At 35.7% G+C, this 19,034-nt stretch overlaps 2 protein-coding genes across 8 annotated transcripts; both read right to left on the bottom strand.

The window, feature by feature from the left end:
• Positions 1-230: 230 nt before the first annotated feature.
• On the bottom strand, positions 231-11,060 carry LOC103720190 (V-type proton ATPase subunit B 2-like). Of its 4 annotated transcripts, none has more exons than XM_039131256.3 (15): positions 10,827-11,003; positions 9,715-9,786; positions 8,706-8,761; positions 8,488-8,586; positions 7,903-7,962; positions 7,218-7,329; positions 6,909-7,117; positions 5,471-5,599; positions 5,204-5,341; positions 4,400-4,550; positions 3,936-4,018; positions 3,635-3,682; positions 3,426-3,479; positions 3,265-3,348; positions 231-807 (listed from the first exon to the last, which is right to left on the bottom strand). In XM_039131256.3, exons 2-15 carry the CDS (start codon positions 9,770-9,772, stop codon positions 802-804), a joined length of 1,287 nt encoding a protein of 428 aa, XP_038987184.1. In that variant the 5' UTR covers positions 9,773-9,786; positions 10,827-11,003; the 3' UTR covers positions 231-801. The 4 variants fall into 4 exon arrangements, with proteins under 4 accessions (XP_038987184.1, XP_038987182.1, XP_038987183.1 ...); XM_039131254.3 differs by lacking the exon at positions 231-807 and adding an exon at positions 2,123-2,523 and having other exon boundaries at positions 10,827-11,060; XM_039131255.3 differs by lacking the exon at positions 231-807 and adding an exon at positions 2,123-2,523 and having other exon boundaries at positions 10,590-10,855.
• Positions 11,061-12,389: 1,329 nt separating this feature from the next.
• LOC103721511 (mediator of RNA polymerase II transcription subunit 9) lies at positions 12,390-17,048 on the bottom strand. Of its 4 annotated transcripts, none has more exons than XM_088705074.2 (6): positions 16,690-17,048; positions 15,415-15,477; positions 13,427-13,507; positions 12,997-13,053; positions 12,736-12,794; positions 12,390-12,634 (listed from the first exon to the last, which is right to left on the bottom strand). In XM_088705074.2, the coding sequence occupies exons 1-6, from the start codon at positions 16,852-16,854 to the stop codon at positions 12,568-12,570; spliced, it is 492 nt and encodes a 163-aa protein (XP_088561200.1). In that variant the 5' UTR covers positions 16,855-17,048; the 3' UTR covers positions 12,390-12,567. The 4 variants fall into 4 exon arrangements, with proteins under 4 accessions (XP_088561200.1, XP_088561201.1, XP_038987180.2 ...); XM_088705075.2 differs by having other exon boundaries at positions 12,390-12,631; XM_039131252.3 differs by lacking the exon at positions 12,997-13,053.
• Between the last annotated feature and the right edge of the window lie 1,986 nt (positions 17,049-19,034).

The raw sequence follows: 19,034 nt of genomic DNA, 5'->3' as shown, positions 1-19,034 counted from the left end.
AACATCGTAAAAACTTAATGGTTTTAAATTAAAATGACTAAAATATTTTTAATGGATAAATGTGCAAAGAGAAACATTTATAAAGCAACCGCGATGAAGGAAAAAAAAAACAGTTTTTTATCGAGGTAGAGAAATAAATATAAATTTTAAAAAAAATATTTACATAAATTTAAATTTTTAAAAGAATATTTATGTAAAAAGAATAATTCTAAATTATTTGTACACGATGCTGACATCCAATCAGTTTACAAATTGGCATTATCTGCATCTCCTGTTATTCCAACTTCTTTATAAATTATAAATCTCTTCAAACTGCTCTCTTTCTGTTTTTTTCTTTTAATATTAGAATAAAAACGTCTAAATAAATCTTGCTGATGGAATTTAAATCTAGATCATTGGTATTCAACACAGACATCCAACTTGGCATCATTTGCATCTCTTTGATTCTTGTCAATGATACCAAACCCTAATTGCACACCAACCCTTTATTGCACCAGTATCCAGAATCGAATGGCGCGTTTAAGCATCAAATTTCCTGTGAGGTTGGCAGTTTTCATTCCTGCCAGAAAAGTGAGAAAGTTGGCATCTGGATCTTGTACAAAACTTTCAGCGTATGTTGTAATTGTGAGTCCTTATTGCCACGCGCACCAACGCCTTATTACCCTCATCAAAATCAAGAACTGAGTTGCTCATGAAGCATTAAATTTCCTCAGAGGTTGGCAGTGTTCATTGGTGCAAGAAAGGCAGTAAAACTAGCGCATGGATCTTGTGCAAAACATTCAGCATATCTGGTAATATGCATCACATCTGAAAAAAAAACTTGCCCACATTCAAATATACATGCATTAATTCTCTTCAGGGTTATACAGACACCAAGCTTTTATTGGCATAACAAACTTCTCATCCAGTTGATGAAAAGTAGACTTCTCTATGACTTAAATACATGATTTTTTCCACTTAACATTCACTTAGAAGGTATCTCATAATCACCAAAATCTATTCAACGATGGTTTTCTAGCTTTCTAAGTAAGCCTTGTAACTAAACAGCAAAGCAACAAAACAAATATGCATCTCATATAGATGAGCAGAAGGATATAATGAACTCAAATTTTTGGCCTAGATGTTGAAGTAGATTTCCCTTTATAGCCCCCACTACATAGTACTGGATCTCTTCATGCCTATGCAAAATGCATAGAGCTAGAGTATCCTCAATGCATTGATCCTAAGCACTTCTCCTCACACTGCTAGTTTTGCTTCATATTCAGGGACTGTTTATTTGCCTGCAATTAGGTAGGTTGCAGTTGCAAAAGCTGCAATTGAACTGTAGATGTCCAAAATATATTTGGATGCCTGTAATTGTAATTGCATACTGCATGTAAACTACAAGAAAAAAAGGCCCAGAACTTGTAATTGGAACTACGGGCAAAATTGCTCATAGTTCCAACCTCAATATTTATTAATTAAAAGCAATGCTTGAAGGAGTCATCTGACCACTCTCCAACTACTAAAAGTTAATATTATATAATCTAGCATAATAAATATATATTAATTATTTTAGTTAATATTGATATAGATGCATTATTATAATATATAATTAATATAATATATAATATATAAATTTATGACTATAATAATATAATCTAATTAATGTACTATCAAATTATTTTATAGTGATATAATTACTATGGGTATTTTTTATAAGAATTGATAATATTCAGTAATATTATTTTTATAATAATCCAACAATATTATACAACAATAGAAAAGCAACAGTTTGTTGTTTTTAAGAAGGTAAACTTATCAGATCGTCTGTAGGGTTACTATATCTCTTTCAACATGATATAACTAAATAGATGCAGTTGTATTTGCAAATTTTAATTATAGACAACCAAAGAGAAACAATTTTTGCAACTGTAATTTCAGTTGCAGCATGTCTAACAGCAGCCTGTATTTAAATCGCAAGCAATCAAATCGCAGGCATACAAACAGCCCCCTGCAAGCTTAGCATAAAAACAAATTTAACCCACGGTTATATCTGTAAGCAGATTGCACGCACATGGGAATATTGAATGACTACTTTATCTACAAAAATCAATCCACAAGTTGGTCATACATGCAAGCATAAAGACAATAAATCGTATGATATTTTTGATGTCTTCAGCATAAATTACAGAAATTACTCGAGCGACATAAACATCACTAACACTTTGAACTTTCCGCTGCAAAAGAATAGACCTCACCTAAGTAGCAAAAAGACCGAGTTTAGGGCTCATTTGCCCATCAACTTATTCATGCTAGATTTCAATAACATTTGCAAGCATGCAATACATAGGCATGTTAGTGAGCAAAGTCTCGGCTGTAATACTGATCCAAGGTCTTTGCAGGAATGCGATGGAGAAGCTCACGAGGAAAGATGCGTAGAAGTGTCCATGCAAGATCAAGTGATTGGAAGATATTGCGAGTATCATATGCTCCTTGAGTAACAAACTTCCTTTCAAACTTGTCCAAGAACTCAAGGTACAACTGTATTTTCAACAAATTGATGAGCAAGATTACTACATTCAATAAGATAGGGAACACACCTATTTTGATGTAGGTGCATGCCTGAAAATACACAGGTACGTGGGTTCTAAAATTTAGAATCTATTTTTACATGCTTAAAAGAGAAAGATACTTATGTATATAAATATAAATATTATAACACACACATCATACATACATAGATATATATGTACGTATGTATGTATGCATGTATGTATATGGATATATAGACACACACACACACACACACACAGAGACCATGCCCATCAAAGAAGGGAGTTCCTACTACGTTCTCTATCACATGCACATGCATGCATGCACACAAACACGGAGAGAATACTGAATAATCCTTAGATAAGCTCCTATATTACTCGTAGTCATCACTGGCAATATTATTCATCAATCTGAACAATTCAGTCTTGTCTACAGGGTCCAATGGATGGATTTAATCAGGTTGTTGAACTAGCTCACACACTGACCTTTTACAACTTAGAGACAGTCCAAAACAAAATAGATTGCATTAAACAGTATATTAAATTAAAAACTAGGCTGACATGACTAACATAAACCACATGTATATACAATGATTGTTATCAAAAACCATTCAGATTGATATAAACTGATCGCCAGTTTGTGTGTTTATGAGAGGTACAGGTCTCCTCAAGAAGGCAACTATACAAACATATATGCACATGGGGATATGAGAGAGAAAGAGAGAGATACCAGATCCTCAGAAGAGAGTGCCTCCTCTCCAACAACTGCTTTCATTGCCTGAACATCCTTTCCAATTGCATAATTGGCATAAAGCTGGAAAATGAACAATAAATAAGATGCCTAGGAGCACTTTAGAGCAGTAAGACGGGCATTAGTTTTTGCTCACTGACCTGGTTAGACACATCAGCATGATCACGACGGGTCATGCCTTCACCAATAGCACTCTGCCAGGAAATCCAAATCACTTATAACTTAATCACTCTAGTCACTGGTGATGACTTATAATTGGTTTAATCACTGCTCATAACTCCTAATTTAGACCGTGCAGTGTTATTCCTTTTGATTCAAAAGGGCGTCCTTCATGTATTTAGAAGCTCACCTTCATCAAACGTGAGAGAGATGGAAGGACATTGATAGGTGGGTATATCTGTTAATATAAGCAAAAGGTAACTTTCAGGTACATGACTTATATATCAGACAACAAACAAATAACAACTCCAGATATCTAATGAGAAGCAGTTACATTCCATATACGTTGCATCAGATGCATCATTCACCCAAATAAATGGAAATTAGAGAAATAACTACAGCATCTGTGTTTGTAGCTTCAAGTCCAGTAATTTTTACGAGTAAAACTATATTAAAAAAAGGGTCTCAAAACAAAATTAGCATTATTATACCTGTCGATTGTGGAGTTGCCTGTCAATATAAATTTGGCCCTCAGTGATGTAACCAGTAAGATCTGGAGTTGGATGTGTGATATCTGTTCGACAATGGGGAAACATTAAGCGAAAAGCATTTACAACCCAACCACATGTTATGACCTCCGAGACAAGGAACGCCTCCTACTGGCCCCCTCTCCCAACAGCACCACCACAAAAAATAAAAATAAATAAAATAAAAATAAATAAAATAAAAATAAAAATTTGATGAGAAAAGACTGTCAATATCCCATGATAGAAAAACCCAATAGCCAATGTTTACCAAATTATTATGTAACACAAATAGGTCATGATCTACCTTCACAATGCATAGAAGGATACAAATTTATATATTAGTACATCTGGCATGGTTAAGATTGTTATTCCTTTTTTGTCATGATTTAGTGACACAATGCATAGAAGGATATGAATTCATATATTACCATCATTCGGCATGGTTAAGATTGGTATTTGAGTGATTGACCCTTTTCTCCCTTCTATACGTCCAGCACGTTCATATATTGTTGCCAGATCAGTGTACATGTACCCAGGATAACCACGTCTACCTGGCACCTCCTCTCGAGCAGCAGATACCTGAAAACAGAAAAGGTAACTTGCATAAGCAAGCTTACTGCTCTGGAAAAACTCAGCAGCAGAAGTGTTTGACATAATTAACATGACAGCAATATAGATGCAGAGTTACAAATATAATGGATATTGATAAATTCAGACAATTTCAAAGAGAGAAGACAAACTTAAGAAACAAAGGGACAAAACATTTTGGCAACGAATTATAAAACTATTAAGATGTAGTCATTAAATTGTAAGATGCTGTCTTCAGGGTTTATGACAGATGACTTCAAACTTTACCTTGAAATATGAGCACTTGACACAGAAATAGTAACAAAATAGATAGCTGCATAGAGCTGTGTATAAACAGATTCAAGTAATGCAACCATACTTTTTATCAGGAAACCAGGCACCTTAACTGTAGATTAGCAAATATGATCAAAAAGGGGAAAGCATTGCATGATATGTCCCAAATTGTTCCTGTTACATATTATCTCAAAGTCATGGTTATGCAAGAAACATGTAAAACCACCAATTTGACAGAGGACCAACCAATAGAGCCTTAAGGCAGGGCTCCAGACAATAAGTATTTAAGATAAAGTCAGCAGCAGTCAAATTCACACTCGTCGAACTGTCTATAAAAATGTCAATCAATAAGAAAATGCAATTTTCCTTACCTCACGAAGTGCATCAGCATATGAGCTCATGTCTGTTAGGATAACAAGGACATGTTTCCCACATTCATAGGCTAGATATTCTGCCGTAGTAAGTGCAATTCGAGGGGTGATGATACGCTCAATTGTGGGGTCATTAGCCTGCATGGAGAATGATATCAGTACTATCTAAATATTAAGCATTATCAACTATACATGATATCCAAATTTTGCCAAATAAAAGAATATAAAATTTGATATGCAACATATCATAAGGTTTAGCAAAGATACCAGATTTAGAAAAAGGGTCACCCTCTCCATTGAACCATTTTCTTCAAAATCACGTTTGAAAAACTGTGCTGTTTCCATGTTTACTCCCATAGCTGCAAATACAATAGCAAAATTGTCTTCTTCGCCATCCTGTTGAATTCAGGGAAAAGATGTTCAGCATGCATGTATCAACAGACAATGATTTCGGGAAGAAATTCTCAATGGCCAACTGTAAGAACTCTTGCACTCCCTCATTCTTCTGAGAATGGAACACACAAGCAATCAACATGGATTAGTCCATAAAGTAATAAATTTAGATATTTCATGTTTACAGGGAAGAAGTTCAAGAAAAGAAAAGGTCCAAAACCATTGTGCCAGTACTTTAATGAATCTTCGTCTTTAATTATTATCAGAAAAAGGGCCAGAATTGTTGTTTCCAACATCAATATTTACAAGGCAACATTAGATGGATCCCGAACTGATGCAGACATCTCCACAGTCCTCCAAGCTTAAATTTACCTCCATGCATGAGATGATTAACCCTAACAAATACTGTTAATCAGCTGGAGCAGAAAATCATGGTCCTATCTTGATTCTAAGAAAGGGACGCACTACAATCTATAGAGAACTTGAGGGAGGAAAAAAAATAGCAGGAGCACTTGCATGATATTTCAGAGTTTGTTCTGAAAATTGAACCGGTGATTCAGCCATTGATCTCAAAATATTGCATGGACCATTCCTAGACTATGACCCTTCATGTCTAAATTTGTTGGGCTCCTAATTTCTATGTGTATATCCTCTCACTTTACCCTGATTCACAAGGATTTTAACTATGCCATTATTGGGCCACACCCTCATCATGCTTCACACAGCTTGGAATGGCTAGGCTCCTAAACTTGCATGATTTGGCAAGGATTTGTCAGAAGCATAGCTGCCAGGATAAGCGAAATAAAACAAAAATAATGACAATATACAATTGCACAACATATTTATATATAAATATTACACAATAGACAAACATATACTTGGAATCAAATGTACACTCTAAAGCCCAAACAAATTGGTAAAAGAAGAGATAAAAATGTCACAACTTTCAATTGTAGTGAAATACAGTTCACATCAGTTAGGAAACTCAATTAAGTAGCTTCCATAACATGCTTACCAAGAAAAAGCATTCTTCTCCAACAAGCTTTTGAAAAGACCACTTTTCCTATACATTTCTAAGTTGCATACCAATATAGCAACATATATATCTGTTGAGGTTCTTGACTTTCAAGGATTTAATTGAACTTAGGAAACATGATATGAATTAAGTATAAGATGTTCATTATAATAGTAGCATGCAAACATGAACAAAATTCATTAACTTAAAAAAGCATAAAACTAAAAAGTACCATTTCGAGTCATGAACAAAGTTTTTATTACTTGCTAATTGAACCTATTGATATCTCTGCGATACCTCCAAGAGATTATCAGATTTTTCCAACCGCTTCACGAGACCAGCTTGACGACAAATCTGAGCTGCAATTTCATTATGTGGAAGCCCGGCAGCAGAGAAAAGAGGGATCTTCTGCCCTCGAGCAATGGAGTTCATGACATCAATGGTAGATATCCCAGTCTGAATCATCTCCTCAGGATATGTTCTCTCACTGGGATTGATAGAACTTCCTGCAATAAACTCATAAAAATACTGAAATGCACCAAAACAATAACACAAAAGAGCTAATCTCAGAAATTTGCAATTTCATCATCTTCCTCTATAACTTACCAGAGATATCCAAGTATGCCTCGGGCAATATAGGTGGGCCATTGTCTATAGGTTTTCCAGAACCATTAAAAATCCGTCCAAGCATATCCATTGAGACAGGAGTTTTCAAAACCTGCATAAAAAACAAGAGATGAATATGCACAAAATATTATTTTCTATAACAAGCTTATATAGAATATAGTGAGCGTGAAGGGATCAATGTTCATTTTTAAGCTGCTTAAAGCAGAGAGCAGTTTAATAGGCTCGACAATTTATTTATGTCCATTGCTTTGCTGTCTTCCTGAAACTTTTTCATTATATGGTCTTACTTTCTGCTCATATGCAAGAATATTCTTCTCTCACAATCCTCCCTCTAAATTTCAATTTCTTATCGCCATCTATTCTCGTATGGTGTTATATGTGCATCAAACTGAAGTTTTGGCTCCATGAAGCATCTTAAGGGATCAAGAGAAGCAAGTGCAAACACACAGATACATGCACGGGGACACAAAAAATGAACAGTACTAAGATTAAGATTGGATTTGAGAACATATTAGCACAGAGTCACTTATTAGAATTGTATATTGAAATTTCTGCTCATAAGACAAGCCGTAGATCTTATACTGATAGGTCTATATATATATATATATATAGTGGAGAACGAAAAAAAACATTAATGGATAACATTCAAATAAAAGATCCACACCTCTCCTGTAAATTGCACAGTAGTATATTTGTTATCGATGCCTGAAGTTCCCTCGAAAACCTGCCAATCAAAACAGTGTGCAAATACAGGTAAAAGGGACAATCAAATAAACATTACTTTGAAAAAAGATATAATACTTAAACAAAAGATTTGGAAAGGAAACCTAGCAGGCATTTATACAAAACTGAAAAGGTGAAGATTATCAAATTAACTGTCTGAGTGTAACAGAATCTTTCATACAATGAAAAGAGCAAGAAAACATCAACTGCAAGTAAGAAGAAAGATATAAGTTTTTGCTCCTCTCATGTGGCAGCAAGATAAGCAAATAATAGTAATAGCCAACATCCTCATATGTTACTCAGATGGAGAGAGGGAAGAACAGAGTGTCTACTACTGGGTGCTTTGGTTATTGAACAGAAGACAACATCCAAACAATTCAGCAATTACTATTAAGCATTGCACAAAGTCAGCACTGCTTCTCAGAAATTACATAGGGCACTAACTACATGGAAGAGCAATGAGCATTCTGATGGCCAAAATGTACACATCACTGATATAAATCAACAGAGCAAAACAAGATTAAACCTGCACAACAGCTTTTTCTCCATCAACTTCCAGAACCTGACCACGTCGAGTTGTGCCATCTCCTAATCGTATATTAACAATTTCTTGATACTTAGGACCCTGAAATCATTTGGTAGAAGAGGCTTCAAGAGGAAATCCAGGAACTAAAACATAAAACCATGATGTTACACAAATTACAGTGGTAAAACTGGGTGGTTAAATGTAACAAATTTATTCACCTTAACTTTCTCTAAAATCACCAGAGGACCTGCAACACCAGAAACAGTCCTGTACTCTGCATCATGAAGAAAAAGATCCATTTTAAATTCCATACAGTGAAACCTACTATTGTAAGAATTATGAATCAATATACTACCATAAGTTTAAGGAAACATGCGGTATAACTCACCACAGAGGATGAAATGTAATACAAGCGACATGCATCTGTAAATTAGCTGCAGAAGCATCATCCCCATGTCATCAATAATCTCATGGTGATGGTAGTTCGTCGTTTCTAAATTTCTTGACTTGTTTATGGCATCAGATAAATTCGATTCCATTGGATTGCTATGTGATACCTAAATCCTATGTTGCCTGGACTTAGATACAAGTATTAGGTGCAGATACATGTTTAAGTATCCACTCCTTCTAACTCTGGGAATTCTTCTTACAAGCCTATACACAAGAGGACTCATATCAATACGCATATCTACTTATCAGGACAAATACAGTGGGGTAAGTTAAAGGATCCATATGACATAGCTTATATCTATCATTTCCTATCTAGTGGGGGGGGAAAGTAAGTCTGTTATACCATGTGAGATCCTGATGTCCTAACCAGAAGGGCAGAACAACATCCACGTGAGATCCTAATTTCTTAAGCACAACGGCACCATAAAAGCTGTGTGTCATCCTAATGACCCAAATGCAAGGGCACAATAAAAGTGCCCAATCAAGGTATCCTTCTATCCCCAACCATTTAATGTTTAATTAGATCTGTAACAAAACTAAGCCCATTGGTTTAAAGGTTTTGGAAGTTTCACATCAAACTTGGTTGAAATCAAGTATATCGTCCATTGATTACATTAAGACCATTTGAGAAAAACAGGAGAGCAATGTAGGGATTGTCACATATGCATTATCAAGAAAGCTTCAAACTTGATCATAACAATCCAAGATCTTGGGCTATATTCTATGAGGACAACAGAGACAACAATATATGCTGAACTTAAGCCAAGATATATATACCCATGCCAATCTCCAATGCTCCCTCCTCCATGTCGGTATTGTTCTTTGCCACGCCCATGTTCGATTAACAGCCTGAAAGCAAGAGAAAGAAAAACAATCAGCAGCCCATAATCGCTTATTCTTTTTAACTAATAATTTTATAAAAGAATTGGCAGACAGAACTGTGGCCCTATTATTGCAAATAAGTTATTGAAATCCAAAGGTGCATCAAAAGATATAAGGAACCTAAATCTGAAACATAAACCTATTTTTTTTAACTGAATCATAGAAAAGTTGTTAACACATAACAGTAAGGGGATTTGAAACTCAATAAAATGCCCATTGATTTCATTTACTTTTTTGATTGAAATATTCCTACTTCCCACAACATCGAAAAGAGATTTTGTACATGAACCCAAAAAAAAAAGACAACAAATTTAAACGAGATCTGCAATTGTAGGCTGCTTTTCATCGGAAATTATGCCATTCAAGAATTAGCAGAGATCACCCGTCCCCAGATCTACACAGAAGAACAGCTTCGGATTCACTCCATGTGCAAAAATAAACAAAAAAACAAGCCATACCAGCTACAAATCCCAAACAAAAAAAATATCTGACCTGAAATTTAAAACATTAAAGTTCGAAAATGAGTTGAATTCGGTGCCAAAACTTAGCCAGACAGACTTAAAGGTTTATGGATAGCCTTGATTACAAAAACCAAGCAAGCAAACATTTTGTTTACCGGAGAACAAGTAACTGGCCCATCTAATCCACAAAGTTGGGAAAAGAAAAAAAAAAGGAGAAATTCTACAAAACAACTGGAACTTCAACTATTACCCTGATAACAGTAACTCATGCCATTTTTCCCCCAAAAAAAATGTTGGAAATAAAAATACCCCAATACTCTTCACGCTACTTCGCTCAATCGAACGAACGAACGAACGGATCTTATGAAACAAACCGGTCTACCAATCTAGATACCAGATTCTTCCGACTCAGCAGTGTAAAATATCTCACAACGAGCCGAAATTCAACAATGGCATCGAAAAATGATTGCAAATTTTCGGCAAGAAATTGAAAAATAAAAAAGAAGAAAGTTCCACGAAGGAAGAGGACGCTGCGAAAAAGCGTACCACGGATTCGATCAGAGAGAGAGAGGGGCGACGCCGGAGAGAAAAACCGTGCCTTATATTTGTTTTCCCGTTTTTCATTATGCAATGATTGCTTTTGAGGATTTCTGATCCCGGGAAGATAGCCGTCGGATCAATCTAGCCAGTCGATGCACACGGAGGAGAAGGGTGCCGCGTCGCGGGTACCACTGGTTGGAAGGCCTCGATTAAAGCAGCACGGACCAAATGTCAAGCAATGGGAAGTGCCAGCGCCCCTTTTTTTTATTTCTTAGAAAAACCACGTGTCTATGCTACGTGTTCGCCTGAGTTCTCCTTGGACTGTTTTCGGACAGCACCCGATCCCCTCCCCCCCCCCCCCCCAAAAAAAAAAAAAAAAAAAAATCTTTTACCTGACTTCTACAAATTTGGATACCTTTTTAAAATTTATATTTATTTTTATATTTTTTATTAAAAAAATACTATTTTTTAATAAATATTTCTAATAGAACAATTTTTCTAACACCGTTAATAAAAATAATATTTATTTTAATTAAAAATAAAATAAAATTTTGAAATTATTTTTTTGATCACTTTTTTTTTTTTGCACATCTACCTATTAAAAATATTTTAGTCATTTTAATTTGAAGCCATTAATTTTTTAACAGCATTAAATGTTATGGATCCATATAAAAAAATAAGAATAAAAAAAAGCAAAATAGCAAAATAAATATTCTACAAATGTGTATATAAATATTAACTTGTAAAATTTGATATTTAAAAAAATATTTCTTAATTTTCTAAAAAAAATAGAGGTCAACATCTCCACCATGCTACCCTTCTCTCAACTCAAGCTATAATCCTTTCTCTCAACCCCTCTATTTCACCCTTTCATCTCAAGGTGTTCAGTATCTCTACCCAGCCCGTATCCTTGTCTCACCCCTATCCAACTAAAAGAAGCTGGCTCTTGAAAGTACATTGTTCGATATTCTAACAAAATAAATTGTCGTTCTTTTTTTTTTTGTAAAAAAAACCAGCTTTTGTATTTAAATATTATCTATAACTAGATATAATAAGAGCTTTTTTATGTAATGATCATCTCAAATAAATTTATCATCATTCTCTGCATCATGTAATGTTCGATACACCTGAATGTTTTGCTCTCATCCCTACCTCTTTAATAATTTTTTCAGCTACTTAATTAGTTTCCATCACACAGCTCGGGTTGCTTGACGAGGGAGCGGCTCATATATTGGCAGGTCGACAGCTCTCTCATTGCAAAACTAATTATACGAAATTTGATAAGTCCAGTCTATTCGCTTTCTCCAATCTATTCGCTTTCTTCATCCCATCCTTAACATAATCTCATCGATCATATTAACTAATGCACATACTCGAAAAAAGAAAAGGTAGAAGAATGCCAAACAAATTGGCCAAGCTGTAATCCTCAGGATTATCAAATGGGAGAGAAAGGATCACGTCCACCAGATGAATTGCAAAAAAAAAAAAAAACGCTGCTTCCTTCCCTCTCTCAGAAAAAGATATTTGATACTTCTACTTGACGGCAGGCTTAGCATAAACAGGGGGAGGGGATCAAAAGCTCATATAATCAAATAACTTAAGTCCATAGAAACTAGCCACTAAGAAATAAGTCATGAGATCGCTTTCAGATGGCCGTTTCCTAATGAGAACTCAAGAAATCAAGATTTACAAGGAATAGTTACAAGTTTCCTGGCTGGTGGTAGCAAAGATAACAAATGAATTAAAATTATCTGTCATTATCTGACTTAACCAGCTCTTCCACAGAACTCCTATATTTAGCGATCAGGTCCCTGCTAAAGTTTTAAGAATCCAAGCAAAACATTATTGCAAATAAGGTTAATCATCTATTTATCATATATTGCAGGTAATGATATAGTGAAAAGGTAAAACAGACCTCCTTTGGTTCAGCTGTTGCATAGTTTCCTCAGATTTACGCTTTTGTCCTTCAACTGTCTGGTGACAAATTATAAACACCAAATAGTCAACTCGAAGAATTGAACAAGGAACATATACAAGCAACAATATCTTCAAACTGTATGAAGTTCCCAGATTTAAAGTATATAATCCAGCATATGCCCAACACACATGCACGCAAGCACGCACATACACACAAAGAGAGAGAGAGAGAGAGAGAGAGAGAGAGAGAGAGAGAGACCTTGGATCTAATGTAGCATGCATGGTAAGCTAACAGCCTGCTTGTAGCCTGAAAAATCTGAAAGCAAAGGGTATGCAAAAGAAACACGGGGCCGTAGTCTAGCTAGGTCTCTTAGATGCGGTGGACGGTGATCGATATGTAGATCGTCAAATTTAGGATTGAACCCTCAACCCTAACAGGAGGAAAGCTACTTCCGATAGAGAGACGATACCCAAATGTCCAGCTCCATTTACACCATCTAGCTAGACACACTATAATGATAAATTATTACAACTGTAACTGGCAGCCTACTCCATCTAAACAGAGCTAGGCTTGTGAATCCTAGTTCATCATCCATTCCAAAGCAAAAACTACTTAGCTAAACTCCTCCCGTGCTTTCTTTCTAGTACACTTAAAAATGGCACAAATAAATCATGATTGGTTTACTTACCACACCCTTTGTATTCATAGTATCTGAAATAGAGTTTAACAATTGCTGGCATCTTTCAAATTGGGCAGTCAATTCGCTAACCTGAAAAGGACATGAAATATTACATACATTTCATATACCGATAGCTAACAGTCATGAGCATGAGCAGAGGAAAGATGAAAAATTCAAGTGCAGTCAGACAAGTTTCACAAGAGATCATCTAAAAGATACGTGCATAAAAACTCTTGGTATATTGCAAACTACTATGACGAGGTAGACATCAATTCCAACTGCAAATTTCATCACATGCACAAGGATAAACCATCTTTGTTTTAAAATAAGACAAGCAACTTAGATGAACAGAAGTGCATATAATGTGTAAAGTCGTACAGATATTTTAATAATCAGGCTATCAAACAGTTTAACTATGTAGCACATTTGATTTGTAAGTTCTTTCTTATCTGAAGAGATCATTGCTTGAAGGTGATCAGCAATTGATTTTTGACAAATCAATACCCATAAAACTATACAAACACAAAAATAAATGGCAAGCATTGTCACATCTATCTGTGCCAACTTGTGAATTCTTTATTGATACTCATTCCTAACTTGACAAACTCCTCCATAATGAAGGTTTCTTAGCCTTCACATTAATATCCAAGTTTTTTATGTTGTGACCACCTCTTTTTTTTGGTAAAATGGATGAATTAATTATTTAAAACGGGTGTAAATACATTCATGAAAACCAGAAAATAAAGTATTAAAAAAAATGCAGCGGAAGAGTGACCTCCTTTCAATTTCAGTCTTTAACCTAAATCCAAAATCCACTTCACTGGTGACTTCTTTAGCTTAGCTGCACATAGTAAAGCCATTAAACAATGGATTATCGATACCACTAACAATATGAATAATAAAGTGGTCAAAGTTACAGGCATTTTGGTGCAACAGAAAATTTTCCATTTCCAGTGGATCAACCGTGGCGTTGGAATTTAAGTTCTTTCCTTTATTGCATATTTCAGTAAGACAATATCCCAATTTTGAATGATGCCATATGTCCATGTCAAACTAACTCTTCCCAGTTTTATGCTGTTGCAAGAGAATGTAATCTTTGTATGGGTTGGGAGTAGATTGAAACAAATTGCTTCAACTGGTATACATTTGACAGTGCCACTGACATTCTAACAAAGCTAACAACCCATTTCCAACTACGATTAAGCTCAAAATCTATTCTCAAATAAGATTCATACCAAATAGATCATTAGCTTCCAAGATATGATACTAACCTAGATACCATTATCTGACACCAGACTCCCTTATCTTAGTGAGGAGTTCTGTCTGCATGTTTACCCATGTTTCTAAGCTTCTCACTAAAGAATTTTTCATAAATCCTCACATGAAAGAAGCTCTCATGTTTTGATATTTAAGAGGATACTTGCATACAACCCCATATAATTCAAATAACAAATAAAACCTTTGGTTTACAATTCTTAGCTGACTTCATATAAAATAATTTGTATAAATCAAGTTATAAATAAATCCTTCATGTTTTAGCATTTAAATCAAAAAAATAAAAAGTACAGTTGATATATAAGCACTTGAATCTTGAATCATATATTTACATATATGAAAATTACAAGCAGTCCATCCTGTCATAAAAGTTGAATTGATATTACTCCACCAAGCATTTTGCCAAAACAGCAAAATGTTAAATTGCAAAGAGTGGAAATGGGGGGGATCATTTTGTCAGATAACATGATCAAGTTTCTGATTAGCAACTAAATTCATTTGAGCAACCAAAAATAGATGGAAACATGGCATCCAAAAATGGAGTGCCTGGATGCTTATACAATCTAGCGCTAGTTTATGCCAAAGAACTGCAAAATAGCATTAAATTGAGTATAATTTTTGAAGCATGTTCAAAAGTGTCATACACACACATAGAAAGTGAGTGAGAGAAAGAGAGAGAGAGAGAGAGAGAGAGAGAGAGAGAGAGAGAGAGAGATTCTAACCAGTGCATCAAAATGTTGATTGCGAGTTCCACTTTCAATTGCATCTGCTAACCTTTCCACTAACTGCAAAATAAAATAATGGCAAAAATAACAATTATAAATAAAATAAGGATAAACTAACCTGTCCTTCAACCATAAGTATATGATGCTAATTGCTTAAGACATGGACACACAGAACTCCTCTTCCACATGGTCGTGCACCAAAATATAATCATTATAACAGAGAAATGATCATAATCAAAACTGACAAGCCTGATCAAGCGAACAGTGGGCATGTACAACTGATACATTCATAATTGAAAAGGCATTCCTCGATGTATAAATCTTAATAATAAGCAATCATATATTTGCATGCATCAGTGAGTGCAGCCTTATGGTTTTCCTTAGGAGGCTTAGTTGCCTTTCTGCTCTTGATAAAGGAACCAGTTTCTCATTCATTTCATATTCTTCCTCTCCACTTCCCTCACATCAATAAGAAATACCCCCAGATTTGGTCAGATCCTCAAGCAAAAAATAAGATCTAACACAGTAAGACCATGTATATGGACCCAAAATACAAGGGCTTAGAGCAAGTATACCATTGGTCAAATTACTGTTTTCCTTTCCTCTTGTTCATACCTGATCACCATCAAGGATTATGTTACCAGTTGTACATAATCAATCCATGCCAGAATTATGAAAAAAAACAATCACATTCAGTAGAAGAAAGAATCTGGCTTCCTTCTCTAGAATTTTGAAAAGCTTATTTAAAAAATAAAAAATACGACCATTTCCCACCAAATATTAAATTCTACGGAAATAATTCATACATAATATTAAATATTCAAATTGCAAGATGCGAAGATAATGAAACTAAATCAGCAAAAATTAGCGACCAAAGAAACAATCGTATTCAACAGAAGACAGATTCGTGGCTTTCCAAGAACCTAGAGAAATTAAAAGAAACCTATGTCTACCCAAAAATCCAACCAACTCCCCCCAAATCTAACAAAACCATTCATCATCCGTGGAGAAACCTATCGAATTGCTAGATACTGCATGACAGAAATTATAAAGAAACAACCTTGGCCGTTACCGTCCGTCAGTTCTATATATAAGTAAAAAATTTCATCAGATAAAGGGAATAATCTTAGAAGATTAGAAGTAGCCAACCAGCAAAATGTTGATTTCCTATCAGCATCATTCATCAAACAAGAGATTGAAGTCATCAGCTGCTTGATTCATAGTGATTTCAAAAAGAAACAAGGCTAGGGTTTTAGAAGGTGGGAAACGTACGTGAAGAAGATGGAAGTGCGAGGCCAGCGAGGGGTGGTGATGGCTCTGCTGCTGCTGCTGCGGCTGCTGTTGGGCGTATTGGGGTTGGAGAGAGCGGAGATCTTGGGCCATGGAGCTTTGGCTCGGGACCATCATCCAGCTTCCCCCGCTGTACTGGTGATCCATTTCCGAGCCCTTTTGCGATTAAAAAGAGAATCTCCTTTGGGGTTTGGGACCCCGAGAGTAGGAAGAGGAGAGATCGAGAGGGTTCAAATCTTCGAGAGAGGGAGGACGAAAGAAAGAAAAAAACGATCCTGTCTGCTCTTCGTTCTTGCTCGCCAGACCGGTCTAAAGTCTAAACACTTGGGGGCTGTTTACGTACGGCTCGAGATCCCGCTCGGCCTCACGTTACGGTGCGACGCGGTTTGCCTCGCTAGTTTTTGACACGTGGACTTCATTTACGCAAATGGAGAAATTATTCCCTATATAGCCGTGCACGCCCCTAATCCATCCGGGCCTTACTGTACCAAAAAAAAATGTACATAATTTCTGCCAACCTAGCCCCAAGCTCATTGTACATTTGGCATGATGCAGGTCTCAAGATACTCCAACCTGGCCTGAACCACTTAATAGGTCTTGACGACCCAAATCTGGACTGGTCCTATCCTTAGATGAGTTATGTGTGGAACAAAATTTAGATCCAAAATCATATCTAATCCGGGTCGGAGTTTGCTACACCCGAAGCCGGCGCAGCCAAATGGCAACCTTAGGGCAAAAGATTAGGAAAAAATGTAGCAAAAGTTTTGATACTAGCTCCTACAAGTTTTGATACTAGCAGGAGTTGATAATGATTGTAGTTTTATTAGGTCAAATAGGGTAGTGGGGGAGGATGTTGATATGGGGAGGATGAGGCAATGATAAAAAATATGGTTCGAGGATGTTTCATACAAAAAAAAAAAAAGAAGAAGAAAACATGGTTGGAGGAGGAGTTGAAAGGAGATTGAGAAAAGGGGATATTCGGCGGATAAAGAGCTAGCAATTAGAGGAGCTAAAGGGGAGAGGATGTGGAGAGTGAAGTGGATAGGGTGAGAACGAGACAGTAATAATAGTCAAGATGGGAGGAGAGTGATAGAGGATAATCTTTAGTGATGAAGAGACAATAATGGCCATAGTAGAAGCAATGTGGTGGTATTTCCCACCATTGTCACGTAACATAATTGATTGTTATCGCATGAGAGAAGAGGAAGAGAATGAGGCAGCTTGGAAGATCAATTGATGTTTTTTCTTTTTTCTTCTCTTGTTTTATTTGAAGATGGTATTTTTGTCGTTAAAATTCTTTTTCCAATTGAGATAAGAAAGCTCGTAATTTTATCTAATGTACAATTATGTAACCCTATATTGGCGTCTTATGTTAGCAAAATGAAAACGCTGTACCCTCTTAGGGAAACTTGTAAAATTTATGATCGTCGTGGTTCGAGGATGCGAACTAGCACATATAAAAATAAGTGTTTAGTTGTTGTGCATGGGAGAGAGAGTACAGACGATTGTCATTCATTCATCAATCAGTTATGTTATTTAATAAATATATATGACTTTTCAACTTAGAGTCAAGTAAGCTAAGTGACATAAATTGGCAAATGAGAGAAGGTATAGCAGGGATGTGCATATAAAAAAGAGCTTTAATTTTATTTACTCTATTTATTTTTTTATTTGGTACATGCATATTTTCTTTCTTTCAAGATATACCGAAAGATATATTGTACAAACATAACCTTTGGACATCTTGGACCATAAATCTAACATCAACATTTTCAATTTTTATTTTTCCACCATCTTTTACTGGATTAATCAGTTAATCCAATAAAAGTTACTCTCTCAGTATCAGTTTGTGTGCTTTGCATGGCCCGTACAAGTTATAATACACGCTATAGACACTCGCCAAATCCAATACTAAGGTATCTTTTTTAAACAATATTTTTTAAACAGGAAATAGAACAAAAAAGGGGCCTAAATGAAAATACCAAAAAAAAAAAGCGCTAATCAAAGAGGTGATAAGTATCCAATGAGGAATCACGACCGTCCGTCTGATCAGATCTGAGATGCCGGCATCAAGACATCTCAACCGACTGCTATCGGATTATGATTTGCCGAATTGTATGCTGCTATCTTTGCCGCTTAGGCCGAGCGTAACATCCGCGTCCGTAAAAACACCAGAAACAAAGAACCCCCACAAATACACGCCGTCATAATTCGATGTCGGCGCCAACTTTAAGGTCTGCTGAGTTGACACGTAATAAAAAGTCACTTCATTGTCGTTTTGTGCGTCTAAACTGGAATTCCAAGATAACTAAGTACAAAATGCTCTG

Source organism: Phoenix dactylifera, chromosome 9 (genome assembly GCF_051530095.1).
Source record: "Phoenix dactylifera cultivar Ajwa chromosome 9, Ajwa_hap1_PhDact_Kaust_v1.1, whole genome shotgun sequence".
Taxonomy (NCBI): domain Eukaryota; kingdom Viridiplantae; phylum Streptophyta; class Magnoliopsida; order Arecales; family Arecaceae; genus Phoenix; species Phoenix dactylifera.
Note: the sequence above shows the minus strand (reverse complement) of the source record. Positions and strands in the feature narration are given on the sequence as shown.